General features: G+C 36.0%; 1 protein-coding gene across 1 annotated transcript; it reads left to right on the top strand.

Annotated features, from left to right (window-relative positions):
- Window positions 1–1,865: 1,865 nt before the first annotated feature.
- Window positions 1,866–2,822, top strand: LOC309401338 (olfactory receptor 10A4-like; the record flags this gene model as incomplete). The annotated part of the gene is made up of 1 exon (XM_081970404.1): window positions 1,866–2,822. One exon carries the CDS (start codon window positions 1,866–1,868, stop codon window positions 2,820–2,822), a length of 957 nt encoding a protein of 318 aa, XP_081826530.1.
- Between the last annotated feature and the right edge of the window lie 21,943 nt (window positions 2,823–24,765).

Genomic DNA, 24,765 nt, shown 5'->3' with positions numbered 1-24,765 from the left:
GTAGCTTCTTCGTCCTATCTGTCTCTCGATCCCACCTTCGTCGCCAATGTTAAGTTCGGGCAACGAGAGAACAGACTCCAGACGATAGTGACAACAACAGCTCTTTATTTAGTAGTAGTAGTGATCCAGCTTGGCTTTGGTCTAATAGCTCCCCTTTTATAGGGATCGGGTACACCTCCCGTCCAATCAGAACAACCCCTTGTTCCCGCCCTAGTGGCGGACCTGAGTGGAGACTTACAGCAGTATATGCTAATATCTAACACCTGCCATATAATTCAAAATGTTCATATGAGGATTTCCTGAGGATGAAGGAAGAACAAACATTTTCAAGGCTTTCAGGAAGAGCAAGAAAATCTTCCTTCTGGTTCAAGTTGTCCTCTAGTATTCTTTTACCAAATTTCCAGGATGAGTCCTTGGGCTTCTGTCATGAGACCTTATTAGAGAACTTAGGCCTCCAGTCTCCCTGGAGATTTGAATCCTCTAGGATCAGTGGCTCCTTAACATCTTTGAGGTAGTTTTATATAAACGGCCTCGATAATATCAACCATTTATTTTCCAGAGGAAAGAATATATGAAGATTCTTCTATGGTAGAGGAATATTCAGATTGTTATATTGCCAGCGAATATTACTCAATTTCAGGCTTTCCTTAAGAAGAAATATCCCCTCTCTCTAGAAATAATCAGAAAAGGTTTGACAAAGTAAGATCATACTTTATAACTTGGTTCTTCATTTTGTGTAACTTTATGAAGTTTTATTTTCAAAGGATATTCAGTGAAACGTTAAGAGAGTTTTATTGTCAGCATTTCAGTGATGCTTTAATATTTAAGACTTTTGATCCTGGGACACAACATGCCTAAAGTTTTATGTTTTATTGGCCTGTGTAATTGAAAAAGATAATTTGATATGTTAAAGGGATGGCTGATCATTGACAATATACAATGGAAACAAGGTGCAGCTAATGGGAAATTAATTTTCCCTTGATATAAGCCAATCCTCCCCCCCCAATTTCCAATCCTTCCTTTATTTTTTCCTCCTTATGTTCATCCTATCTGATTCCCAGACATTTCCTGGACAAATCTCTTCAGTTTTCTTTGCAAGATTTTTTGCAACTTCATGAGAAGATATTTTTATTTTCAGAGGATGTTCAGTGGAATATTAAGATAATTTTATTGTCGGTTTTTCACTTATGCTTTAACCATTAAGTCTTTCAAACATGTAAATTTAGATGCTGTGCCTCATGCATGCATACACATACATGAAGGATCAAATTGAGAGTCCAAGAACTATGGAGTTCTGAGAAAAGATCCTACAGCGGTTGTGTGATTCACTCAGCTAATATAATCACAAATAAATTCACCGGTCACTAAATTAAAATTGCAGCCTTTCTTTCCTATTTCCAAGTTCTTAATCAACATTACTAATTCTGAATAAATGCAATTGAAAAACATATAGCTTCAGAAGGCTACATAATTATTAATAATTCTTCAGAAGAATTGTTTAATTTCTTATTTAGAATAGAATTGAATACAATAACAGAATTGGAAGGGATCTTGAAGATCTTCTAGTCCAACCCCCTGCTTAGGCAGGAAACCCTACATCACTTCAGATAAATGGATCTCCAACGGCTTCTTAAAAACATCCAGTGTTTGAGCATTCACAGCTTCTGGAGGCAAGTTGTTCCAATGATTAATTGTTGTACTGTCTAGAAATTTCTCCTTAGTTCTAAGTTGCTTCTCTCCATGATTTGTTTCCACCCGTTGCTTCTTTTCCTGCTCTCAGATGCTTTGGAGAATAGTTTGAATCCCTCTTCGTTGTGGCCCTTAATATTCCTTTTTTGTTTTCAGCCTTCCATCTGGATGATACCATGGAAAAAGACAACCAGTCCTGCTTGACTGAATTTCTCCTACTCGGCTTCTCAGATTTCAAGTCTATGGAAGAACTTGTGTTTGGTTTGGTTCTAATATTCTACCTCATGACTTTGATGGGCAACAGCCTGGTTTTGTTCCTCACCATTGCCAGTCCCACCCTTCACACCCCAATGTACTTCTTCCTGTGGAACTTGTCTTTCTTGGAAATTGGCTACACCTCCACCATCAGCCCGAAGATGCTAGTAAATGTGTTATCAGAGAACCAGACCATATCCTTTTGGGGCTGTGGGTGTCAAATGTGCTTCTTCCTTCTCTTTATTGTCACTGAGTGTTGTCTTCTTTGTGCTATGGCATATGACCGCTATGTTGCCATTTGCAAGCCCTTGCAATACCCATATATCATGAATGACAGGAAATGTGTTAAACTAGCGGTCATCTCATGGGCTATTGGTGCTTTTGGGAGTTTGGGGCAATCTATTTCAATCTTCACCCTTCCCTTCTGTGGGTCAAACAAAATCAGTCATTTCTTCTGTGATCTTACACCTGTTTTCAGATTGACGTCAATCGATACTTACAAAAATGAAGTGGCCAATGCTATACTAACTGTGGTATTAGTGTTGGTCCCGCTTTTGTTCATCCTCTTTACCTACATCCTCATCATCTCCACTATTCTCACAATGCCAATGGCCACGAACAGGCACAAAGCATTTTCCACTTGTTCCTCACATCTCACTGTTGTTCTTCTGTACTATGGAACAATCATTGCTGCCTACATACAGCCCAACTCGGCAAATTCTCAGGACAACAACAGATTTCTTGCCTTACTCTACACAGTAGTGACCCCAAGTTTGAACCCCATAATTTACAGCTTGAGAAACAAAGAGATAAATGCTGCTTTCAAAGCATCAGTAGCAAGGAAATGGGTCTTTTTAGGTAATAATCCAATATCATAATCCAATAATAATTGATAGGATCCCATTATATATCAATCAGTTTTATTTTTTTGAGAAATCATCATCTTAGCTACACATTTATCCGATAGATTGAACTCTAGAAAATGGCAATGGCTGATTTTAGCCTTAGTAGTAGAATGATTCAGATCTTGGGATTGATTTTTTTAAACAAGGGGAGAATCCTGAACAGAAATAGCAGTAGCATTTAGACATATACTGCTGCATAGTGCTTTACAGCATTCTCTAAAAAGTTTACAGTGTCAGCATATTACCCCTAGTCATTTGGATCCTCATTTTATCCACCTACAGATGGAACTTTGAGCCTGTTGAGATCGAACTCCTGGCAGTGGGCAGAGTTAACCTGCAATACTGCATTCTAACCACCATGCCACCATGGCTCTTGAAAGGAAAGCTATATTTATTATTATGATTGAAAGCAAGAAAAAGGATTGTCTGGTTTTTTTCTGGGTACAGTGATGCCAAAATCAAGTAGAAACTGACGCTGTAAGGATTACCACAAGCGTTATATGACTTAAACCAAATATGTTTATAAATCTCTTTTATTATTGATATTGCATCAACACAACAATCAGATAGGAAGTAGATGTAACTAAAACATAGGAATAAACATTATGAATGTGACAATTTGTTTTCAGTATGTATATTTACAAATATTTGCATGTATATTGTGCACACCCACACTCACTCACACACCCACATACTCTTATGTCCTCCTCCCCAACCCACTCCTAGCTTCCTCCCAATTTAATGCCAAATTATTGGGCAAACCGTCTCCAATATTCCCACTGATCTTTTCTGTATAATTATTCCCTCTAATTTCTGGCATCCTGTGTGTGGAAGAAGAAATGTCTCATCAGGTTTTCCTCAAATTAAATGCATATTAGTGCACTACAATACAAGAATTTGAGTAAATTGCAAAAAGATATATAATAGCAACATATTATGATATTTATGTATTTAATAAAATAATCCTACCAATGAATAAAATAAAATAAACCTTGTGCCTCATTCTCACCTTCTCTGAGCTATTTGTTTAGTAGGAGAACAACTGAGCAGAAAATAAATAACCACATTATATCTATTTTCAATTAAAAGAATCTTGGGGTTAAATTTATTGTAACTGCACAGCAACGAGAGGAGAAATAATACCAAACTTATTCTAAACCATAAAGCCATTATTTATTTGTCTATTTATTCAAATTTTCAATGGACAATTTATATACAGATGCTCTTGTTTTAGCAAGTAGGAAACTTAAATTGTAGTAACGTTTACAGCATTGAGAAAAAGAGTTAAGCTTTGAATATAAATTAAAATTAATAGTACAATTTCTTTTTAATATAATTTTTATTTTATTTTATAACATAAAAGTTCCATTTTTAGTTCAACAGTGTGTTGTCTGGATAACTATTTTTTAGGAAATAATAATAATGTTACAGCAATATTCATAACATTGGTATTAGTTCTGTAATTATAATAGTAATCATTATTATACTATTGCTTGTCCATTTTAACAAAAGTCCTTTGTATCATTAGTCCTTATCTAATCTCAACATGTTTCTAACTTCTGTTTTTATTAACTAGCTATTGATAAAATAAGTCCCATGTCAAAAAGTATTCTGTTTCTTCCTTTTCCTTAATTGTAAGTGTTAGTCTATCCATTTCTGCAAATTTAAATCACATTTTCATTCTTTAGGATTTTCTTCACTCTTCCAGTGTTTTGCAAATACAATTCTAACTGCAGTTAATACATGTATGATCAAATATGTATTCTCCTTATTATACTTATCTGGTAAAATGCCCAACAAAAACCAGCTGGATATTTGCATTCTTTTAACAGGTTGTTAAGGTCACCTGGAAATTTATCTATGACATCAAGGTCACCTGTGTGGTTCAAATTAGTGTGGGGCCTTCTTGGAACTGTTGAAAAGACTGGGATGTAGATTGGAGATAGATGATGTTGTATCGGTCTCCCTCTGTTGAGAGATGGCTGTTTAATTTTGACATAGATAGCCTCTTTAAAAAAGCACCTCCACCGAAAGCAATATTTTCTTTGTACATTGTAAATAGAGTGTATGCTATGTGTATAATCCACCGTAAATAACTTCCTTATCCTTCTGATATGAAAATCAGAGGGGTTCGCATGATGTCACACAATATGAAAATAATTTCAAAAGATTACAGAGTATTAAGCAGCCTAAATGACACAGATGTCCATGAAAATATTCCATATCAGTGCAACTGTTGTTTCCCTTAGTCTTTCACAGTAAGCGTGTATCACAAAGGGTAGCATAAAGCCACATGGAGATAATAGATGATGATGGCCAGGAGGAAGAGTTCAGTTCCTGTCATAAGTCCCGGGAAGCAGAGTTGTAACAGCCAGAAAAAGAAATAGAACCACATTCTCTCATGAGATTCTCCAGCATTTCAAATAAAAAGAGATTTATTGAAAATGGGAGAAGCTTTAGGCAAGAGTAACGGATGGCCATATTTACATTAGAAGAGCTAACTATTTGCCTTTGTCACTCACTGTTTGAGATCCTTGTACAGTTCATAATATTTTTGTCTTGTGAACAAGAAAATGATTAGCTAATTTTTATAACATTTCATTTAGAAACCGTGGTGGCACAGCCTACAATGCAGCATTGTAGGGTAATTCTGCTGATTGCTGGCTACTAGCAGTTCAGCAGTTCGAGTCTCACTGGCTCAAGGTTGATTCAGCCTTCCATCCTTCCAAGGTTGGTAATATGACAACCCGGATTGTTGGGGGTAATATGCTGACTCTTTAAACTGCTTAGAGGGGGTTGTAAAAGCCCTGTGAAGTGGTGCAGAAGTCTGCTATTGCTATTCATTCTTTTGTTTGCCAAATGCACATAGCTACCCATCTTACCCAAATAAATGAATAGCTAACGCAGTATAAAAACTAAAAGCAACAGCAATTAAAAAGATTGAGGCTCCCTGCCATATGAGGATCTAAGATCCTGTTCCTGAGGATGAAGGAAGAACAAAAATTTTCAAGGCTTTCAGGAAGAGCAAGAAAATCTTCCTTCTGGTTCAAGTTGTCCTCTAGTATTCTTTTAGCAAATCTCCAGGGCTTCTGTCATGAGACCTTATTAGAGAACTTAGGTCTCTAGTCTCCCTGGAGATTTGAATCCTCTAGGATCCAGTGGCTCCTTAACATCTTTGAAGTGGGTTTATATAAACGGCCTCCATAATATCAACCATTTATTTTCCAGAGGAAAGAATATATAAAGGTTCTTCTATGATAGAGGAATATTCAGATTGTTACATTGCCAGCGAATATTACTCAATTTCACGCTTTCCTTAAGAAGAAATATCCCCTCTCTCTAAAAAATAACCAGAAAAGGTTTGACAAAGTAAGATCATACTTTATAACTTGGTTCTTCATTTTATGTAACTTTATGAAGTTTTATTTTCAAAGGATATTCAGTGAAACATTAAGAGAGTTTTATTGTCAGCATTTCAGTGATGCTTTAACATTAAGAATTAATTTTCCTTTTATCTAAGCCACTTTCCCCTGCAATCTCCAATCCTTCCTTTATTTTTTTCCTCCTTATGTTTAATCCTATCTGATTTCCAGACACTTCCTGGACAAATCTGTTCAATTTTCTTTGCAAGATTTTTGCAATTTCATGAGAAGATATTTTTATTTTCAGAGGATGTTCGGTGGAATATTAAGATAATTTTATTGTCAGCTTTTCACTTATGCTTTAACCATGAAGTCTTTCAAACATGTAAATTTACATGCTGTGTCTCAATGGAAAAGGCCATTCAACATGTAACAGCTGATCATTTGTGGTATGTAAGGGAACCAAATTACATATAATGGGAAATTAAGCTTCCTTTGATTTAAGTAACTTTTCTCCAATCTCCAATCTTTCCCTTATCATTTTTTTCTTCCTTTCAATTCTGACTGATTCCCAGAGATTGTCTGGACAAATGGGGTTTTTTTGCAAAGTTTTTTTACAGAAGTGTTTTACATTTCTCTCTTTCCTAAGACTGAGAGAAAATGATTGGCCAATGGTCACCCAGCTGCCTTTGCTCCTTGGGCTGGACTAGAATTCCTGGTCTCCCAGTTTCTAGTTTGATGCTTTAACCACTAATACCTTTCACTTCCAAACTGGACTATGAATGCAAAGTTTCCAAAGTTGAAGGGATGTACTTTAAAGGAAATGTGTAAAAATGTTTGTAATTATTATTGAGTTTTCATTATTTATAGAATCCCTGAAAGAATAACAGACATTATTACATGACAGGGCAACCAATATAAAATATCACACATATATACACAGATGAAGAAGTGTATTGTGAGTCCTAGGACTACAGAGTTCTGAGAAAAGTTCCTAGAGTGGTTGCGTGATTCACTCAGCTAATATAATCACAAATAAATTCCCTCTTCTTTGTGTCAGCCCCTTAATGTTCTTTTTTTGTTTTGTTTTCAGCCTTCCTTCTGTATGATACCATGGAAAAAGACAACCAGTCCTGCTTGACTGAATTTCTCCTACTCGGCTTCTCAGATTTCAAGTCTGTGGAAGAACTTGTGTTTGGTTTGGTTCTAATATTCTACCTCATGACTTTGATGGGCAACAGCCTTGTTTTGATCCTCACCATTGCCAGTCCCAGCCTTCACACCCCAATGTACTTCTTCCTGTGGAACTTGTCTTTCTTGGAAATTGTCTACACCTCCACCATCAGCCCGAAGATGCTAGTAAATGTGTTATCGGAGAACCAGACCATATCCTTTTGGGGCTGTGGGTGTCAAATGTACTTCTTCCTTCTCTTTATTGCCACTGAGTGTTGTCTTCTTTGTGCTATGGCATATGACCGCTATGTTGCCATTTGCAAGCCCTTACAATACCCACATATCATGAACGACAGGAAAGGTGCTAATCTAGCTGCCATCTCATGGGCCATTGGTGCTTTTGGGAGTTTGGGGCAATCTATTTCAATCTTCACCCTTCCCTTCTGTGGGTCAAATAAAGTCAGTCATTTCTTCTGTGATCTTACACCTGTTCTCAGATTGACTTCCATCGATACTTACAAAAATGAAGTGGCCAATGCCATACTAACTGTGGTATTTGTCTTGGTCCCCCTTTTGTTCATCCTCTTTACCTACATCCTCATCATCTCCACTATTCTCACAATGCCAGTGGCCACGAACAGGCACAAAGCATTTTCCACTTGTTCCTCACATCTCACTGTTGTTCTCCTGTACTATGGAACAATCATTGCTGCCTACATACAGCCCAACTCGGCAAATTCTCAGGACAACAACAGGTTTCTTGCCCTACTGTACACAGTAGTGACCCCAAGTTTGAACCCCATAATTTACAGCTTGAGGAACAAAGAGATAAAAGCTGCTTTCAAAGCATCAGTAGCAAGGAAATGGGTCTTTTTAGGTAATAATCCAATATCATGATCCAATAATAATTGATGGGATCCCATTATATATCAATCAGTTTCATTTTTTTTGAGAAATCATTAATTTAGGTACACATTTATGAGATAGATTGAACTCTAGAAAATGGCAGTGGCTGATTTTAGCCTTAGTAGTAGAATGATTCAGATCTTGGGATTGATTTTTTTAAATAAGGGGAGAGTCCTGAACAGCAATAGCAGTAGCATTTAGACATATGCTGCTGCATAGCGCTTTACAGCATTCTCTAAAAGGTTAACAGTGTCAGCATATTACCCCCAATCATTTGGATCCTCATTTTATCGACGTACAGATGGAACTTTGAGCCTGTTGAGATCGAACTCCTGGCAGTGGGCAGAGTTAGCCTGCAATACTGCATTCAAACCACTGTTCTACCATGGCTCTTGAAAGGAAAGCTATATTTATTATTATGATTGAATGCAAGAAAAAGGATTGTCTGGCTTTTTTCTGGGTACAGTGATGCCAAAATCAAGTAGAAACTGATGCTGTAAGAATTCCCACAAGTGATATATGACTTAAACCAAATATGTTTATAAATTTCTTTTATTATTGTTATTGCATCAATACAACATTCAGAAGGAAGTAGGTGTAACAAAAAGTAGAAATAAACATTATCATGAATGTGGCAATTTGTTTTCAGTATGTAGATTTAAATATATTTGCATATATATTGTGTACACACCCCTACCCCCACCCCCTACCCCCACCCACTCTTATGTTCTCCTCCCCAACCCACTTCTTCCCAATTTAATGCCAAATTATTGGACAAACCGTCTCCAATATTCCCACTGATCTCTTCTGTATAATTATTCAGACATTATTCAGACATTATTCACATCATGTGTCAGAAAGAAGAAATGTCTTGTCAGGTTTTCCTCAAATCAAATGCAAATTAGTGCACTACAATACAAGAATTTGAGTAAATTGCAAAAAGATATATAATGGCAACATATTCTGATATTTATATATTTAATAAAATAGTTGTACAAATAAATAAAATAAAAAAACCTTGTGCTTCATTCTCACTTTCCCTGAGCTATTTGTTTAGTAGGAGAACAACCAAGCAGAAAATAAATAACCACATTATATCTATTTTCAATTATACGAATCTTGGGGTTAAATTTATTGTAACTGCACAGCAACGAGAGGAGAAATAATTCCAAACTTATTCTAAACCATAAAGCCATTATTTATTTGTCTATTTATTCAAATTTTCAATGGACAATTTATATACAGATGCTCTTGTTTTAGCAAGTAGGAAACTTAAATTGTAGTAACGTTTACAGCATTGAGAAAAAGAGTTAAGCTTTGAATATAAATTACAATTAATAGTACAATTTCTTTTTTCATATAATTTTTATTTTATTTTATAACATAAAAGTTCCATTTTTAGTTCAACAGTGTGTTGTCTGGATAAATATTTTTTAGGAAATAATAGTCTCTAGTCTCCCTGGAGATTTGAATCCTCTAGGATCCAGTGGCTCCTTAACATCTTTGAAGTGGGTTTATATAAACGGCCTCCATAATATCAACCATTTATTTTCCAGAGGAAAGAATATATAAAGGTTCTTCTGATAGAGGAATATTCAGATTGTTACATTGCCAGCGAATATTACTCAATTTCAGGCTTTCCTTAAGAAGAAATTTCCCATCCCTCTAAACATAATCAGAAAAGGTTTGACAAAGTAAGATCATACTTTATAACTTGGTTCTTCATTTTATGTAACTTTATGAAGTTTTACTTTCAAAGGATATTCAGTGAAACGTTAAGAGAGTTTTATTGTCAGAATTTCAGTGATGCTTTAAAATTTAAGACTTTTGATCCTGGGACACAACATGCCTAAAGTTGTATGTTTGTTGGCCTGTCTATATGGAAAAGATAATTTGATATGTTAAAGGATGGCTGATCATTGACAATATACAATGGAAACAAGGTGCAGCTAATGGGTAATTAATTTTGATCTAAGCCACTTTTTTTCCCAATTTGCAATCCTTCCTTTATTTTTTTCCTCCTTATGTTCAATCCTATCTAATTCCCAGACACTTCCTGGACAAATCTCTTCAGTTTTCTTTACAAGATTTTTTGCAACTTCATGAGAAGATATTTTTATTTTCAGAGGATGTTCAGTGGAACATTGATAATTTTATTGTCACCTGTTCCGATTAGCGGGCCTGGCATAATTACAACTGTTCCTCCTGGTAAATGTACTATTAACTGGTTATTTTAGGGGTATTGTTTTTAATTTAATTTGTGTGTGTTTTAGGGCTTAAAATTATATTTATATATACTGGCTCTGTACAGTTCTTTTAATTCTATTTTAACCTCCTCCATTCTAACTGTACATATTCAATTCTATTTATTGTATTTTGATATATTTTTACATGGACTGTACACCACCCCGAGTCCCTTTTGGGAGAGGGGGCGGTCTAGAAGCACGGTAAAATAAATAAATAAATAAATAATCACTTATGCTTTAACCATTAAGTCTTTCAAACATGTAAATTTAGACACTGTGTCTCGATGGAAAAGGCCATTCAACATGTAACAGGAATAGCTGATCATTGGTGGTATGTAAGGGAACACACTTACATATAATGGGAAGTTAAGTTTTCTTTGATTTAAGTAACTTTTCCCCAATCTCCAATCTTTCCCCTACCCTTTTTTTCTTCCTTTCAATTCTGTCTGATTCCCAGAGATTGCATGTACAAATGGGTTTTTTTGCAAGGTTTTTTTCAGAAGTGTTTTACGCTGGTCTCTTTCATATGACTGAGAGAATTCCCTATCTCCCAGTTTCTAGTTTGATGCTTTTAACCACTAATACTTTTTATTTCCTAACTGGTCTATGAATGCAAAGTTTCCGAAGTTTAAGGGATGTATTTCAAAGGAAATGTGTAAAAATGTTTTTAATTGTTATTGAATTTTCATTATTTATAGAATCCTTGAAAGAATAACAGACATTATTACGTGACAGGGCAACCAATAAAAAAATACACACATACATACACATGTGAAGGACCAAATTGAGAGTCTAAAAACTATGGAGTTCTGAGAAAAGATCCTAGAGTGGTTATGTGATTCACTCAGCTAATATAATCACAAATAAATTCACCGGTCACTAAATTAAAATTGCAGCCTTTCTTTCCTATTTCCAAGGACTTAATCGACATTACTAATTCTGAATAAATGCAATTGAAAAACATATAGCTTCAGAAGGCTCCATAATTATTAATAATTCTTCAGAAGAATTGTTTAATTTCTTATTTAGAATAGAATAGAATAGAATACAATAACAGAATTGGAAGGGATCTTGAAGTTCTTCTAGTCTAACCCCCTGCTTAGGCAGGAAACCCTACATCACTTCAGATAAATGGATCTCCAACGGCTTCTTAAAAACATCCAGTGTTTGAGCATTCACAACTTCTGGAGGCAAGTTGTTCCAATGATTAATTGTTGTACTGTCTAGAAATTTCTCCTTAGTTCTAAGTTGCTTCTCTCCAAGATTTGTTTCCATCCGTTGCTTCTTTTCCTGCTCTCAGGTGCTTTGGAGAATAGTTTGAATCCTTCTTCTTTGTGGCCCTTAATGTTCCTTTTTTTTGTTTTCAGCCTTCCATCTGGATGATACCATGGAAAAAGACAACCAGTCCTGCTTGACTGAATTTCTCCTACTCGGCTTCTCAGATTTCAAGTCTATGGAAGAACTTGTGTTTGGTTTGGTTCTAATATTCTACCTCATGACTTTGATGGGCAACAGCCTGGTTTTGATCCTCACCATTGCCAGTCCCACCCTTCACACCCCAATGTACTTTTTTCTGTGGAACTTGTCTTTCTTGGAAATTGGCTACACCTCCACCATCAGCCCGAAGATGCTAGTAAATTTGTTATCGGAGAACCAGACCATATCCTTTTGGGGCTGTGGGTGTCAAATATGCTTCTTCGTTCTCTTTAGTGTTACTGAGTGTTGTCTTCTTTGTGCTATGGCATATGACCGCTATGTTGCAATTTGTCAGCCCTTGCAATACCCATATATCATGAATGACAGGAAATGTGCTAATTTAGCTGCCATCTCATGGGCCATTGGAGTTTTTGGGGGCTTGGGGCAATCTATTTCAATCTTCACCCTTCCCTTCTGTGGGTCAAACAAAATCAGCCATTTCTTCTGTGATATCATGCCTGTTCTCAGATTGACTTCCATCGATACTTACAAAAATGAAGTGGCCAATGCCATACTAACTGTAGTATTTGTCTTGGTCCCCCTTTTGTTTATCCTCTTTACCTACATCCTCATCATCTCCACTATTCTCACAATGCCAGTGGCCACAAACAGGCACAAAGCATTTTCCACTTGTTCCTCACATCTCACTGTTGTTCTCCTGTACTATGGAACAATCATTGCTGCCTACATACAGCCCAACTCGGCAAATTCTCAGGATGACAACAGGTTTCTTGCCCTACTGTACACAGTAGTGACCCCAGGTTTGAACCCCATAATTTACAGCTTGAGAAACAAAGAGATAAATGTTGCTTTCAAAGCATCAGTAGCAAGGAAATGGGTCTTTTTAGGTAATAATCCAATATCATAATCCAATAATAATTGATAGGATCCCATTATATATCAATCAGTTTTATTTTTTTGAGAAATCATCATCTTAGCTACACATTTATCCGATAGATTGAACTCTAGAAAATGGCAGTGGCTGATTTTAGCCTTAGTAGTAGAATGATTCAGATCTTGGGATTGATTTTTTTAAATAAGGGATGTGTCCTGAACAGAAATAGCAGTACCATTTAGACATATACTGCTGCATAGTGCTTTACAGCATTCTCTAAAAGGTTTAGTGTCAGCATATTACCCCTAGTCATTTGGATCCTCATTTTATCCACCTACAGATGGAACTTTGAACCTGTTGAGATCGAACTCCTGGCAGTGGGCAGAGTTAACCTGCAATACTGCATTCTAACCACTGTGCCACCATGGCTCTTGAAAGGAAAGCTAAATTTATTATTATGATTGAATGCAAGAAAAAGGATTGTCTGGTTTTTTTCTGGCTACAGTGATGCCAAAATCAAGTAGAAACTGACGCTGTATGAATTTCCACAAGTGATATGACTTAAACCAAATATTTTTATAAATTTCTTTTATTATTATTATTGCATCAACACAACATTCAGAAGGATGTAGGTGTAACAAATAGTAGAAATAAACATTATCATGAATGTGGCAATTTGTTTTCCGTATGTAAATTTAAATATATTTGCATAAATATTGTGTACACCCCCCCACCCCCACCCCCACACTCTTATGTTCCCCTCCCCAACCCACTTTTTCCCAATTTAATGCCAAATTATTGGACAAACCGTCTCCAATATTCCCACTTCTGTATAATTATTCCCTCTAATTTCTGACATCATGTGTTTGGAAGAAGAAATGTCTTGTCAGGTTTTCCTCAAATCAAATGCAAATTAGTGTAAATTGAGTAAATTGCAAAAAGATATATAATGGCAACAAATTATGATATTTATGTATTTAATAAAATAATTGTACAAATAAATAAAATAAAAAACCTTGTGCTTCATTTTCACTTTCCCTGAGCTATTTGTTTAGTAGGAGAACAACCAAGCAGAAAATAAACAACCACACTATCTCTATTTTCAATTATACGAATTTTGGGGTTAAATTTATAATAATAATAATAATAATAATAATAATAATAATAATAATAATAATAATAATAATAATAATAATAATAATAATAATAATAATAATAATAATAATAATAATAATAATAATAATAATAATAATAAATATTTATTTCTTAGCCGCACCCTCTCCCGAAAGACTCGGGGCGGCGTACAATAAAACATAGGAAATAAATATATAGACAAACATACATATAACAAGAACATATACAAGACATATACAAGGAGGAGGTGAGCTGATGAATAAAAACAATTAAAGACACAATGTTTAAAAACCCCTAAATAATTGAATACAATTAAAATACCCCAAATAAAAAACCCGTCAGGAGCGATATAGTTGGATCAAAGTTGAGCCAGGCCCGCTACTTGAAATAGGTGGGTCTTGAGCTTTACACGAAAGGAGCGGATATATTATAACTGCACAGCAACGAGAGGAGAAATAATACCATACTTATTCTAAACCATAAAGCCATTATTTATTTGTCTATTTATTCAAATTTTCAATGGACAATTTATATACAGATGCTCTTGTTTTAGCAAGCAGGAAATTTAAATTGTAGTAACGTTTACAGCATTGAGAAAAAGAGTTAAGCTTTGAATATAAATTAAAATTAATAGTACAATTTCTTTTTTAATATAATTTTTATTTTATTTTATAACATAAAAGTTCCATTTTTAGTTCAACAGTGTGTTGTCTGGATAAATATTTTTTAGGAAATAATAATAATGTTTACAACAATATTCATAACATTGGTATTAGTTCTGTAATTATAACAGTAATCATTATTATACTATTGCTTGTCCATTTTAACAAAACTCCCTTGTATCATTAGTCCTTATCTAATCTCCACATGTTTCTAACTTCTGTTTTTATTAACTAGCTATTGATAAAATAAGTCCCATGTCAAAAAGTATTCTGTTTCTTCCTTTTCCTTAATTGTAAGTGTTAGTCTATCCATTTCTGCAAATTTAATCACATTTTCATTCTGTAGGGATTTCTTCACTCTTCCAATGTTGTGCAAATACAATTCTAACTGCAGTTAATACATGTAGGATCAAATATGTATTCTCCTTATTATACTTATCTGGTAAAATGCCCAACAAAAACCAGCTGGATATTTGCATTCTTTTAACAGGTTGTTAAGGTCACCTGGAGGTTTATCTATGACATCAAGGTCACCTGTGTGGTGCAAATTAGTGTGGGGTCTTCTTGGAACTGTTGAAAAGACTGGGATGTAGATTGGAGATAGATGATGTTGTATCGGTCTCCCTCTGTTGAGAGACGGCTGTTTAATTTTGACATAGATGGCCTCTTTAAAAAAGCATCTCTACCGAAAGCAACATTTTCTTTGTACATTGTATATAGCGTGTATGCTATGTGTATAATCCCACCGTAAACAGCTTCCTTAATCTTCTGATATGAAAATCAGAGGGGTACTCATAATGTCACACAATATGAAAAGAATTTCAAAAGATTACAGAGTATTAAGCAGCCTAAATGACACAGATGTCCATGAAAATATTCTATATCAGTGCAACTGTCGTTTCTCTTAGTCTTTCACAATAAGCGTGTATCACAAAGGGTTGTATAAAGCCACATGGAGATCATAGATGATGATGGCCAAGAGGAAGAGTTCAGTTCCTGTCATAAGCCCCAGGAAGCAGAGTTGTAACAGCCAGAAAAAGAAATGGAACCGCATTCTCTCATGAGATTCTCCAGCGTTTCAAATAAAAAGAGATTTATTGAAAATGGGAGAAGCTTTAGGCAAGAATAACAGACGGCCATATTTACATTAGAAGAGCTAACTATTTGCCTTTGTCACTCACTGGTTGAGATCCTTGTACAGTTCATAATATTTTTGTCTTGTGAACAAGAAAATGATTAGCTAATTTTTATAACATTTCATTTAGAAACTGTGGTGGCGCAGCCTACAATGCAGCATTGTAGGGTAATTCTGCTGGCTACTAGCAGTTCAGCAGTTCGAGTCTCACTGGCTCAAGGTTGATTCAGCCTTCCATCCTTCAAAGGTTGGTAATATGACAACCAGGATTGTTGGGGGCAATATGCTGACTCTGTAAACTGCTTAGAGGGGGTTGTAAAAGCCCTGTGAAGTGGTGCAGAAGTCTAAGTGCTATTGCTATTGTTAGATATCCACAATAGCTACAGTGGTTTCCACTCCAGTCCTCCATTTAGGCGGGAAGCCTGGTTTGATCTGGTTGGTTGAGAGGCCTGACAGCTCCCTATAAAAGGGGAGCTGTCAGACCTCACAGTTGCTGGATTGTACATACTTGTCTGATAATAAAGAGCTGTTGTTGCCTTCAGTCTGGAGTCTGTCCTCTCATTCCCCTGATCTAACAGCTATTCATTCTTTTATTTGCCAAATGCATATAGCTACCCATCTTAATCAAATGAATGAATAGCTAATGCAGTATAAAAACTAAAAGCAACAGCAATTTAAAAAATTGAGGCCCACTGCAATATAATTCAAAATGTCCATATGAGGATCTACTAAGATCCTGTCCCTGGGGATGAAGGAAGAACAAAATTTTTCAAGGCTTTCAGGAAGAGCAAAAAGATCTTCCTTCTGGTTCAAGTTGTCCTCTAGTATTCTTTTACCAAATCCCCAGGATGTGTCCTTGGGCTTCTGTCATGAGACCTTATTTGAGAACTTAGGTCTCCAGTCTCCCTGGAGATTTGAATCCTCTAGGATCAGTGGCTCCTTAACATCTTTGAGGTAGGTTTATATAAACGGCCTCCATAATATCAGCCATTTGTTTTCCAGAGGAAAGAATATATGAAGATTCTTCTATGGTAGAGGAATATTCAGAATTTTACATTGCCAGCGAATATTACTCAATTTCAGGCTTTCCTTAAGAAGAAATATCCCTTCTCTCTAAAAATAATCAGAAAAGGTTTGACAAAGTAAGATCATACTTTATAACTTGGTTCTTCATTTTATGTAACTTTATGAAGTTTTATTTTCAAAGGATATTCAGTGAAACGTTAAGAGAGTTTTATTGTCAGCATTTCAGTGATGCTTTAATATTTAAGACTTTTTATCCTGGGACACAACATGCCTAAAGTTGTATGTTTTATTGGCCTGTCTAATTGAAAAATATAATTTGATATGTTAAAGGGATGGCTTGTCATTGACAATATACAATGGAAACGAGTTGCAGCTAATGGAAAATTAATTTTCCTTTGATCTAAGCCACTTTTTTCCAATCTCCAATCCTTCCTTTATTTTTTTCCTCCTTATATTCAATCCTATCTGATTTCCAGGCACTTCCTGGACAAATCTCTTCAGTTTTCTTTGCAAGATTTTTTGCAACTTCATGAGAAGATATTTTTATTTTCAGAGGATGTTCAGTGGAATATTAAGATAATTTTATTGTCAGCTTTTCATTTATGCTTTAACCATTAAGTCTTTCAAACATGTAAATGTAGATGCTGTGTCTCAGTGGAAAAGGCCATTCAACATGTAACAGGAATAGCTGATCATTGGTGATATGTAAGGGAACAAAATTACATATAACGGGAAATTAAGTTTCCTTTGATTTAAGTAACTTTCCCCCAATGTCCAATCTTTCCCTTACCATTTTTTTCTTCCTTTCAATTCTGTCTGATTCCCAGATATTGCCTGTACAAATGGTTTTTTTTGCAAGGTTTTTTTCAGAAGTGTTTTACGCTTGTCTCTTTCCTATGACTGAGAGAAAATGATTGGCCAATGGTCACCCAGCTGCCTTTGCTCCTTGGGCTGGACTAGAATTCCCGATCTCCCAGTTTCTAGTTTGGTGCTTTTAACCACAAATACTTTTTACTTCCTAACTGGACTATGAATGCAAAGTTTCTGAAGTTGAAGGGATGTATTTCAAAGGAAATGTGCAAAAATGTTTGTAATTGTTACTGAATTTTCATTATTTATAGAATCCCTGAAATAGTAACAAAAATTATTACGGCAGGGCAACCAATAAAAAAATACACATATACATACAAACTTGAGAGACCAAATTGAGAGTCCGAGAAGTACAGAGTTCTGAGAAAAGATCCTAGAATGGTTGTGTGATTCACTCAGCTAATATAATCACAAATAAATTAACCAGTCACTAAATTAAAATTGCAGCCTTTCTTTCCTATTTCCAAGGATTTAATCCAAATTACTAATTCTGAGTAATTGCAATTGAAAAATATATAGTTTCAGAAGGCTATATAACTATTATTAATTCTTCAGAAGAATTGTTTAATTCCTTATTTAGAATAGAACAGAGTACAACAACGGAGTTGGAAGGGACCTTGAAGATCTTCTAGTCCAATCCTCTGGTTAGGCAGGAAATCCTACACCATTTCAGACAAAGGGATATCCAACATCTTCTTAAAAACCTCCAGTGTTGGTGCATTCACAACTTCTGGAGGCAAGTAGTTGCTTCTCTCCTTGATTACTACTGTAACGCTCTCTACATGGGGCTTCCCTTGAAATGCACTCGGAGACTGCAGTTGGTTCAGAATGCGGCCGCGCGGGTGATTATGGGGAGTACCAAGTACTCCCATGTGACACCTCTCCTGCGTGAGCTGCACTGGCTTCCTGTGGTCTATCGAGTGCGTTTCAAGGTTTTGATTGCGAACTTTAAAGCGCTCCATGGCTCAGGACCTAGTTACCTGCGGGATCGTATTCTGCCCCATACATCCCTACGACCCATCCGCTCGCACAGAGAGGGACTTCTCCAGGTGCCGTCTACCAGACAGTGCCATGGGGCGGCACCTAGGAGCAGAGCCTTCTCTGTGGCGGGCCCAGCCCTGTGGAATGACCTCCCCCCGGATATTAGGACTACTACTGACCTCCGCTCCTTCCGTGTCAAGCTCAAGACCCACCTTTTCCAAATAGCTGGCCTGGCCCGACCATAACTTCGTAACGCTCCTGATGGGTTTTTTAATTTGGTAATTTTATTAGGGGATTTTAAATTGTATTTTTAACTGTCTTTCACTTAAGTCCATCCTCCTCCATGCACATATGTATATGTCTCTGTTCTCTTGTATATATGTTTGTCTTATGTGTATTTTTTATCTGTTTGATTGTACGCCGCCCCGAGTCCTTCGGGAGAGGGTTGCGGCTAATCAAATAAAATTATTATTATTATTATTATTATTAGTTTCCATCCGTTGCTTCTTGTCCTTCCCTCAGATGTTTGGGAGAATAGGTTGAATCCCTCTTCTTTGTGGCAGCCCCTTAATGTTACATTTTTGTTTTCAGGCTTCCATCTGGATGATACCATGGAAAAAGACAACCAGTCCTGCATGACTGAATTTCTCCTGCTCGGCTTCTCAGATTTCAAGTCTGTGGAAGAACTTGTGTTTGGTTTGGTTCTAATATTCTACCTCATGACTTTGATGGGCAACAGCCTGGTTTTGATCCTCACCATTGCCAGTCCCACCCTTCACACCCCAATGTACTTCTTCCTGTGGAATTTGTCTTTCTTGGAAATTGGCTACACCTCCACCATCAGCCCGAAGATGCTAGTAAATGTGTTATCAGAGAACCAGACCATATCCTTTTGGGGCTGTGGGTGTCAAATATACTTCTTCGTTCTCTTTATTGTCACTGAGTGTTGTCTTCTTTGCGCTATGGCATATGACCGCTATGTTGCCATTTGCAAGCCCTTACAATATCCACATATCATGAACGACAAGAAATGTGCTAACCTAGCTGCCATCTCATGGGCCATTGGTGCTTTTGGGAGCTTGGGGCAATCTATTTCAATCTTCACCCTTCCCTTCTGTGGGTCAAACAGAATCAGCCATTTCTTCTGTGATATCATGCCTGTTCTCAGATTGACTTCCATCGATACTTACAAAAATGAAGTGGCCAATGCCATACTAACTGTGGTATTTGTCTTGGTCCCCCTTTTGTTCATCCTCTTTACCTACATCCTCATCATCTCCACTATTCTCACAATGCCAGTGGCCATGAACAGGCACAAAGCATTTTCCACTTGTTCCTCACATCTCACTGTTGTTCTCCTGTACTTTGGAACAATCACTGCTGCCTACATACAGCCCAACTCGGCAAATTCTCAGGAGAACAACAGGTTTCTTGCCCTACTCTACACAGTAGTTACCCCAAGTTTGAACCCCATCATTTACAGCTTGAGAAACAAAGAGTTAAAAGCTGCATTGAAAACATCAATAGCAAGGAAATGGGTCTTTTTCGGTAGAAATCCAGTATCATAATCCAATAATAATTGATGGGATCCCATTATATATCAATCAGTTTCATTTTTTTGAGAAATCATCATCTTAGCTACACATTTATGTGATAGATTGAACTCTAGAAAATGGCAGTGGCTGATTTTAGGCTTAATAGTAGAATGATTCAGATCTTGGGGTTGATTTTTTTAAACAAGGGGAGAGTCCTGAATAGCAATAGCAGTACCATTTAGACATATGCTGCTGCATAGTACTTTACAGCATTCTCTAAAAGGTTTACAAAGTCAGCATATTACCCCTAGTCATTTGGATCCTCATTTTATCTACCTACAGATGGAACTTTGAGCCTGTTGAGATCAAACTCCTGGCAGTGGGCAGAGTTAACCTGCAATACTGCATTCTAACCACCGTGCCACTATGGCTCTTGAAAGGAAAGCTAAATTTATTATTATGATTTGAATGCAAGAAAAAGGATTGTCTGGTTATTTTCTTGGAACAGTGATGCCAAAATCAAGTAGAAACTGACGCTGTAAGGATTCCCACAAGTGATATATGACTTAAACCAAATATGTTTATAAATCTCTTTTATTATTGATATTGCATCAACACAACAATCAGATAGGAAGTAGATGTAACTAAAACATAGGAATAAACATTATGAATGTGACAATTTGTTTTCAGTATGTATATTTACAAATATTTGCATGTATATTGTGCACACCCACACTCACTCACACACCCACATACTCTTATGTCCTCCTCCCCAACCCACTCCTAGCTTTCTCCCAATTTAATGCCAAATTATTGGGCAAACCGTCTCCAATATTCCCACTGATCTTTTCTGTATAATTATTCCCTCTAATTTCTGGCATCCTGTGTGTGGAAGAAGAAATGTCTCATCAGGTTTTCCTCAAATTAAATGCATATTAGTGCACTACAATACAAGAATTTGAGTAAATTGCAAAAAGATATATAATAGCAACATATTATGATATTTATGTATTTAATAAAATAATCGTACCAATGAATAAAATAAAATGAACCTTGTGCCTCATTCTCACCTTCTCTGAGCTATTTGTTTAGTAGGAGAACAACTGAGCAGAAAATAAATAACCACATTATATCTATTTTCAATTAAAAGAATCTTGGGGTTAAATTTATTGTAACTCCACAGCAACGAGAGGAGAAATAATACCATACTTATTCTAAACCATAAAGCCATTATTTATTTGTCTATTTATTCAAATTTTCAATGGACAATTTATATACAGATGCTCTTGTTTTAGCAAGCAGGAAATTTAAATTGTAGTAACGTTTACAGCATTGAGAAAAAGAGTTAAGCTTTGAATATAAATTAAAATTAATAGTACAATTTCTTTTTTCATATAATTTTTATTTTATTTTATAACATAAAAGTTCCATTTTTAGTTCAACAGTGTGTTGTCTGGATAACTATTTTTTAGGAAATAATAATAATGTTACAGCAATATTCATAACATTGGTATTAGTTCTGTAATTATAATAGTAATCATTATTATACTATTGCTTGTCCATTTTAACAAAAGTCCTTTGTATCATTAGTCCTTATCTAATCTCAACATGTTTCTAACTTCTGTTTTTATTAACTAGCTATTGATAAAATAAGTCCCATGTCAAAAAGTATTCTGTTTCTTCCTTTTCCTTAATTGTAAGTGTTAGTCTATCCATTTCTGCAAATTTAAATCATATTTTCATTCTGTAGGGATCTCTTCACTCTTCCAGTGTTGTGCAAATACAATTCTAACTGCAGTTAATACATGTAGGATCAAATATGTATTCTCCTTATTATACTTATCTGGTAAAATGCCCAACAAAAACCAGCTGGATATTTGCATTCTTTTAACAGGTTGTTAAGGTCTCCTGGAGGTTTATCTATGACATCAAGGTCACCTGTGTGGTGCAAATTAGTGTGGGGTCTTCTTGGAACTGTTGAAAAGACTGGGATGTAGATTGGAGATAGATGATGTTGTATCGGTCTCCCTCTGTTGAGAGACGGCTGTTTAATTTTGACATAGATGGCCTCTTTAAAAAAGCATCTCTACCGAAAGCAATATTTTCTTTGTACATTGTATATAGCGTGTATGCTATGTGTATAATCCCACCGTAAACAGCTTCCTTATCTTTCTGATATGAAAATCAGAGGGGTACGCCTAATGTCACACAATATGAAAAGAATTTCAAAAGATTACAGAGTATTAAGCAGCCTAAATGACACAGATGTCCATGAAAATATTCTATATCAGTGCAACTGTCGTTTCTCTTAGTCTTTCACAATAAGCGTGTATCACAAAGGGTTGTATAAAGCCACATGGAGATCATAGATGATGATGGCCAAGAGGAAGAGTTCAGTTCCTGTCACAAGCCCCAGGAAGCAGAGTTGTAACAGCAGAGAAAAAGAAATGGAACCGCATTCTCTCATGAGATTCTCCAGCGTTTCAAATAAAAAGAGATTTATTGAAAATGGGAGAAGCTTTAGGCAAGAATAACAGGCTATATTTACATTAGAAGAGCTAACTATTTGCCTTTGTCACTCACTGGTTGAGATCCTTGTACAGTTCATAATATTTTTGTCTTGTGAACAAGAAAATGATTAGCTAATTTTTATAACATTTCATTTAGAAACTGTGGTGGCGCAGCCTACAATGCAGCATTGTAGGGTAATTCTGCTGACTGCTGGCTACTAGCAGTTCAGCAGTTCGAATCTCACTGGCTCAAGGTTGATTCAGCCTTCCATCCTTCCAAGGTTGGTAATATGACAACCAGGATTGTTGGGGGTAATATGCTGACTCTGTAATCTGCTTAGAGGGGGTTGTAAAAACCCTGTGAAGTGGTGCAGAAGTCTAAGTGCTATTGCTATTGTTAGATATCCACAATAGCTACAGTGGTTTCCACTCCAGTCCTCCTTTTAGGCGGGAAGCCTGGTTTGATCTGATTGGTTGAGAGGCCTGACAGCTCCCTATAAAAGGGGAGCTGTCAGACCTCACAGTTGCTGGATTGTACATACTTGTCTGATAATAAAGAGCTGTTGTTGCCTTCAGTCTGGAGTCTGTCCTCTCATTCCCCTGATCTAACAGCTATTCATTCATTTATTTGCCAAATGCATATAGCTACCCATCTTAATCAAATGAATGAATAGCTAATGCAGTATAAAAACTAAAAGCAGCAGCAATTTAAAAAAATTGAGGCCCTCTGCAATATAATTCAAAATGTCCATATGAGGATCTACTAAGATCCTGTCCCTGGGGATGAAGGAAGAACAAAATTTTTCAAGGCTTTCAGGAAGAGCAAAAAGATCTTCCTTCTGGTTCAAGTTGTCCTCTAGTATTCTTTTACCAAATCCCCAGGATGAGTCCTTTGGCTTCTGTCATGAGACCTTATTTGAGAACTTAGGTCTCCAGACTCCCTGGAGATTTGAATCCTCTAGGATCAGTGGCTCCTTAACATCTTTGAGGTAGGTTTATATAAACGGCCTCCATAATATCAGCCATTTGTTTTCCAGAGGAAAGAATATATGAAGATTCTTCTATGGTAGAGGAATATTCAGAATTTTACATTGCCAGCGAATATTACACAATTTCAGGCTTTCCTTAAGAAGAAATATCCCTTCTCTCTAAAAATAATCAGAAAAGGTTTGACAAAGTAAGATCATACTTTATAACTTGGTTCTTCATTTTATGTAACTTTATGAAGTTTTATTTTCAAAGGATATTCAGTGAAACGTTAAGAGAGTTTTATTGTCAGCATTTCAGTGATGCTTTAATATTTAAGACTTTTTATCCTGGGACACAACATGCCTAAAGTTGTATGTTTTATTGGCCTGTCTAATTGAAAAATATAATTTGATATGTTAAAGGGATGGCTTGTCATTGACAATATACAATGGAAACGAGTTGCAGCTAATGGAAAATTAATTTTCCTTTGATCTAAGCCACTTTTTTCCAATCTCCAATCCTTCCTTTATTTTTTTCCTCCTTATATTCAATCCTATCTGATTTCCAGGCACTTCCTGGACAAATCTCTTCAGTTTTCTTTGCAAGATTTTTTGCAACTTCATGAGAAGATATTTTTATTTTCAGAGGATGTTCAGTGGAATATTAAGATAATTTTATTGTCAGCTTTTCATTTATGCTTTAACCATTAAGTCTTTCAAACATGTAAATGTAGATGCTGTGTCTCAGTGGAAAAGGCCATTCAACATGTAACAGGAATAGCTGATCATTGGTGATATGTAAGGGAACAAAATTACATATAACGGGAAATTAAGTTTCCTTTGATTTAAGTAACTTTCCCCCAATGTCCAATCTTTCCCTTACCATTTTTTTCTTCCTTTCAATTCTGTCTGATTCCCAGATATTGCCTGTACAAATGGTTTTTTTTTGCAAGGTTTTTTTCAGAAGTGTTTTACGCTTGTCTCTTTCCTATGACTGAGAGAAAATGATTGGCCAATGGTCACCCAGCTGCCTTTGCTCCTTGGGCTGGACTAGAATTCCCGATCTCCCAGTTTCTAGTTTGGTGCTTTTAACCACA

Source organism: Natrix helvetica (assembly GCF_964273705.1).
Source record: "Natrix helvetica genome assembly, chromosome: Z".
NCBI classification, from domain to species: Eukaryota; Metazoa; Chordata; class Lepidosauria; order Squamata; family Natricidae; genus Natrix; species Natrix helvetica.
Note: the sequence above shows the minus strand (reverse complement) of the source record. Positions and strands in the feature narration are given on the sequence as shown.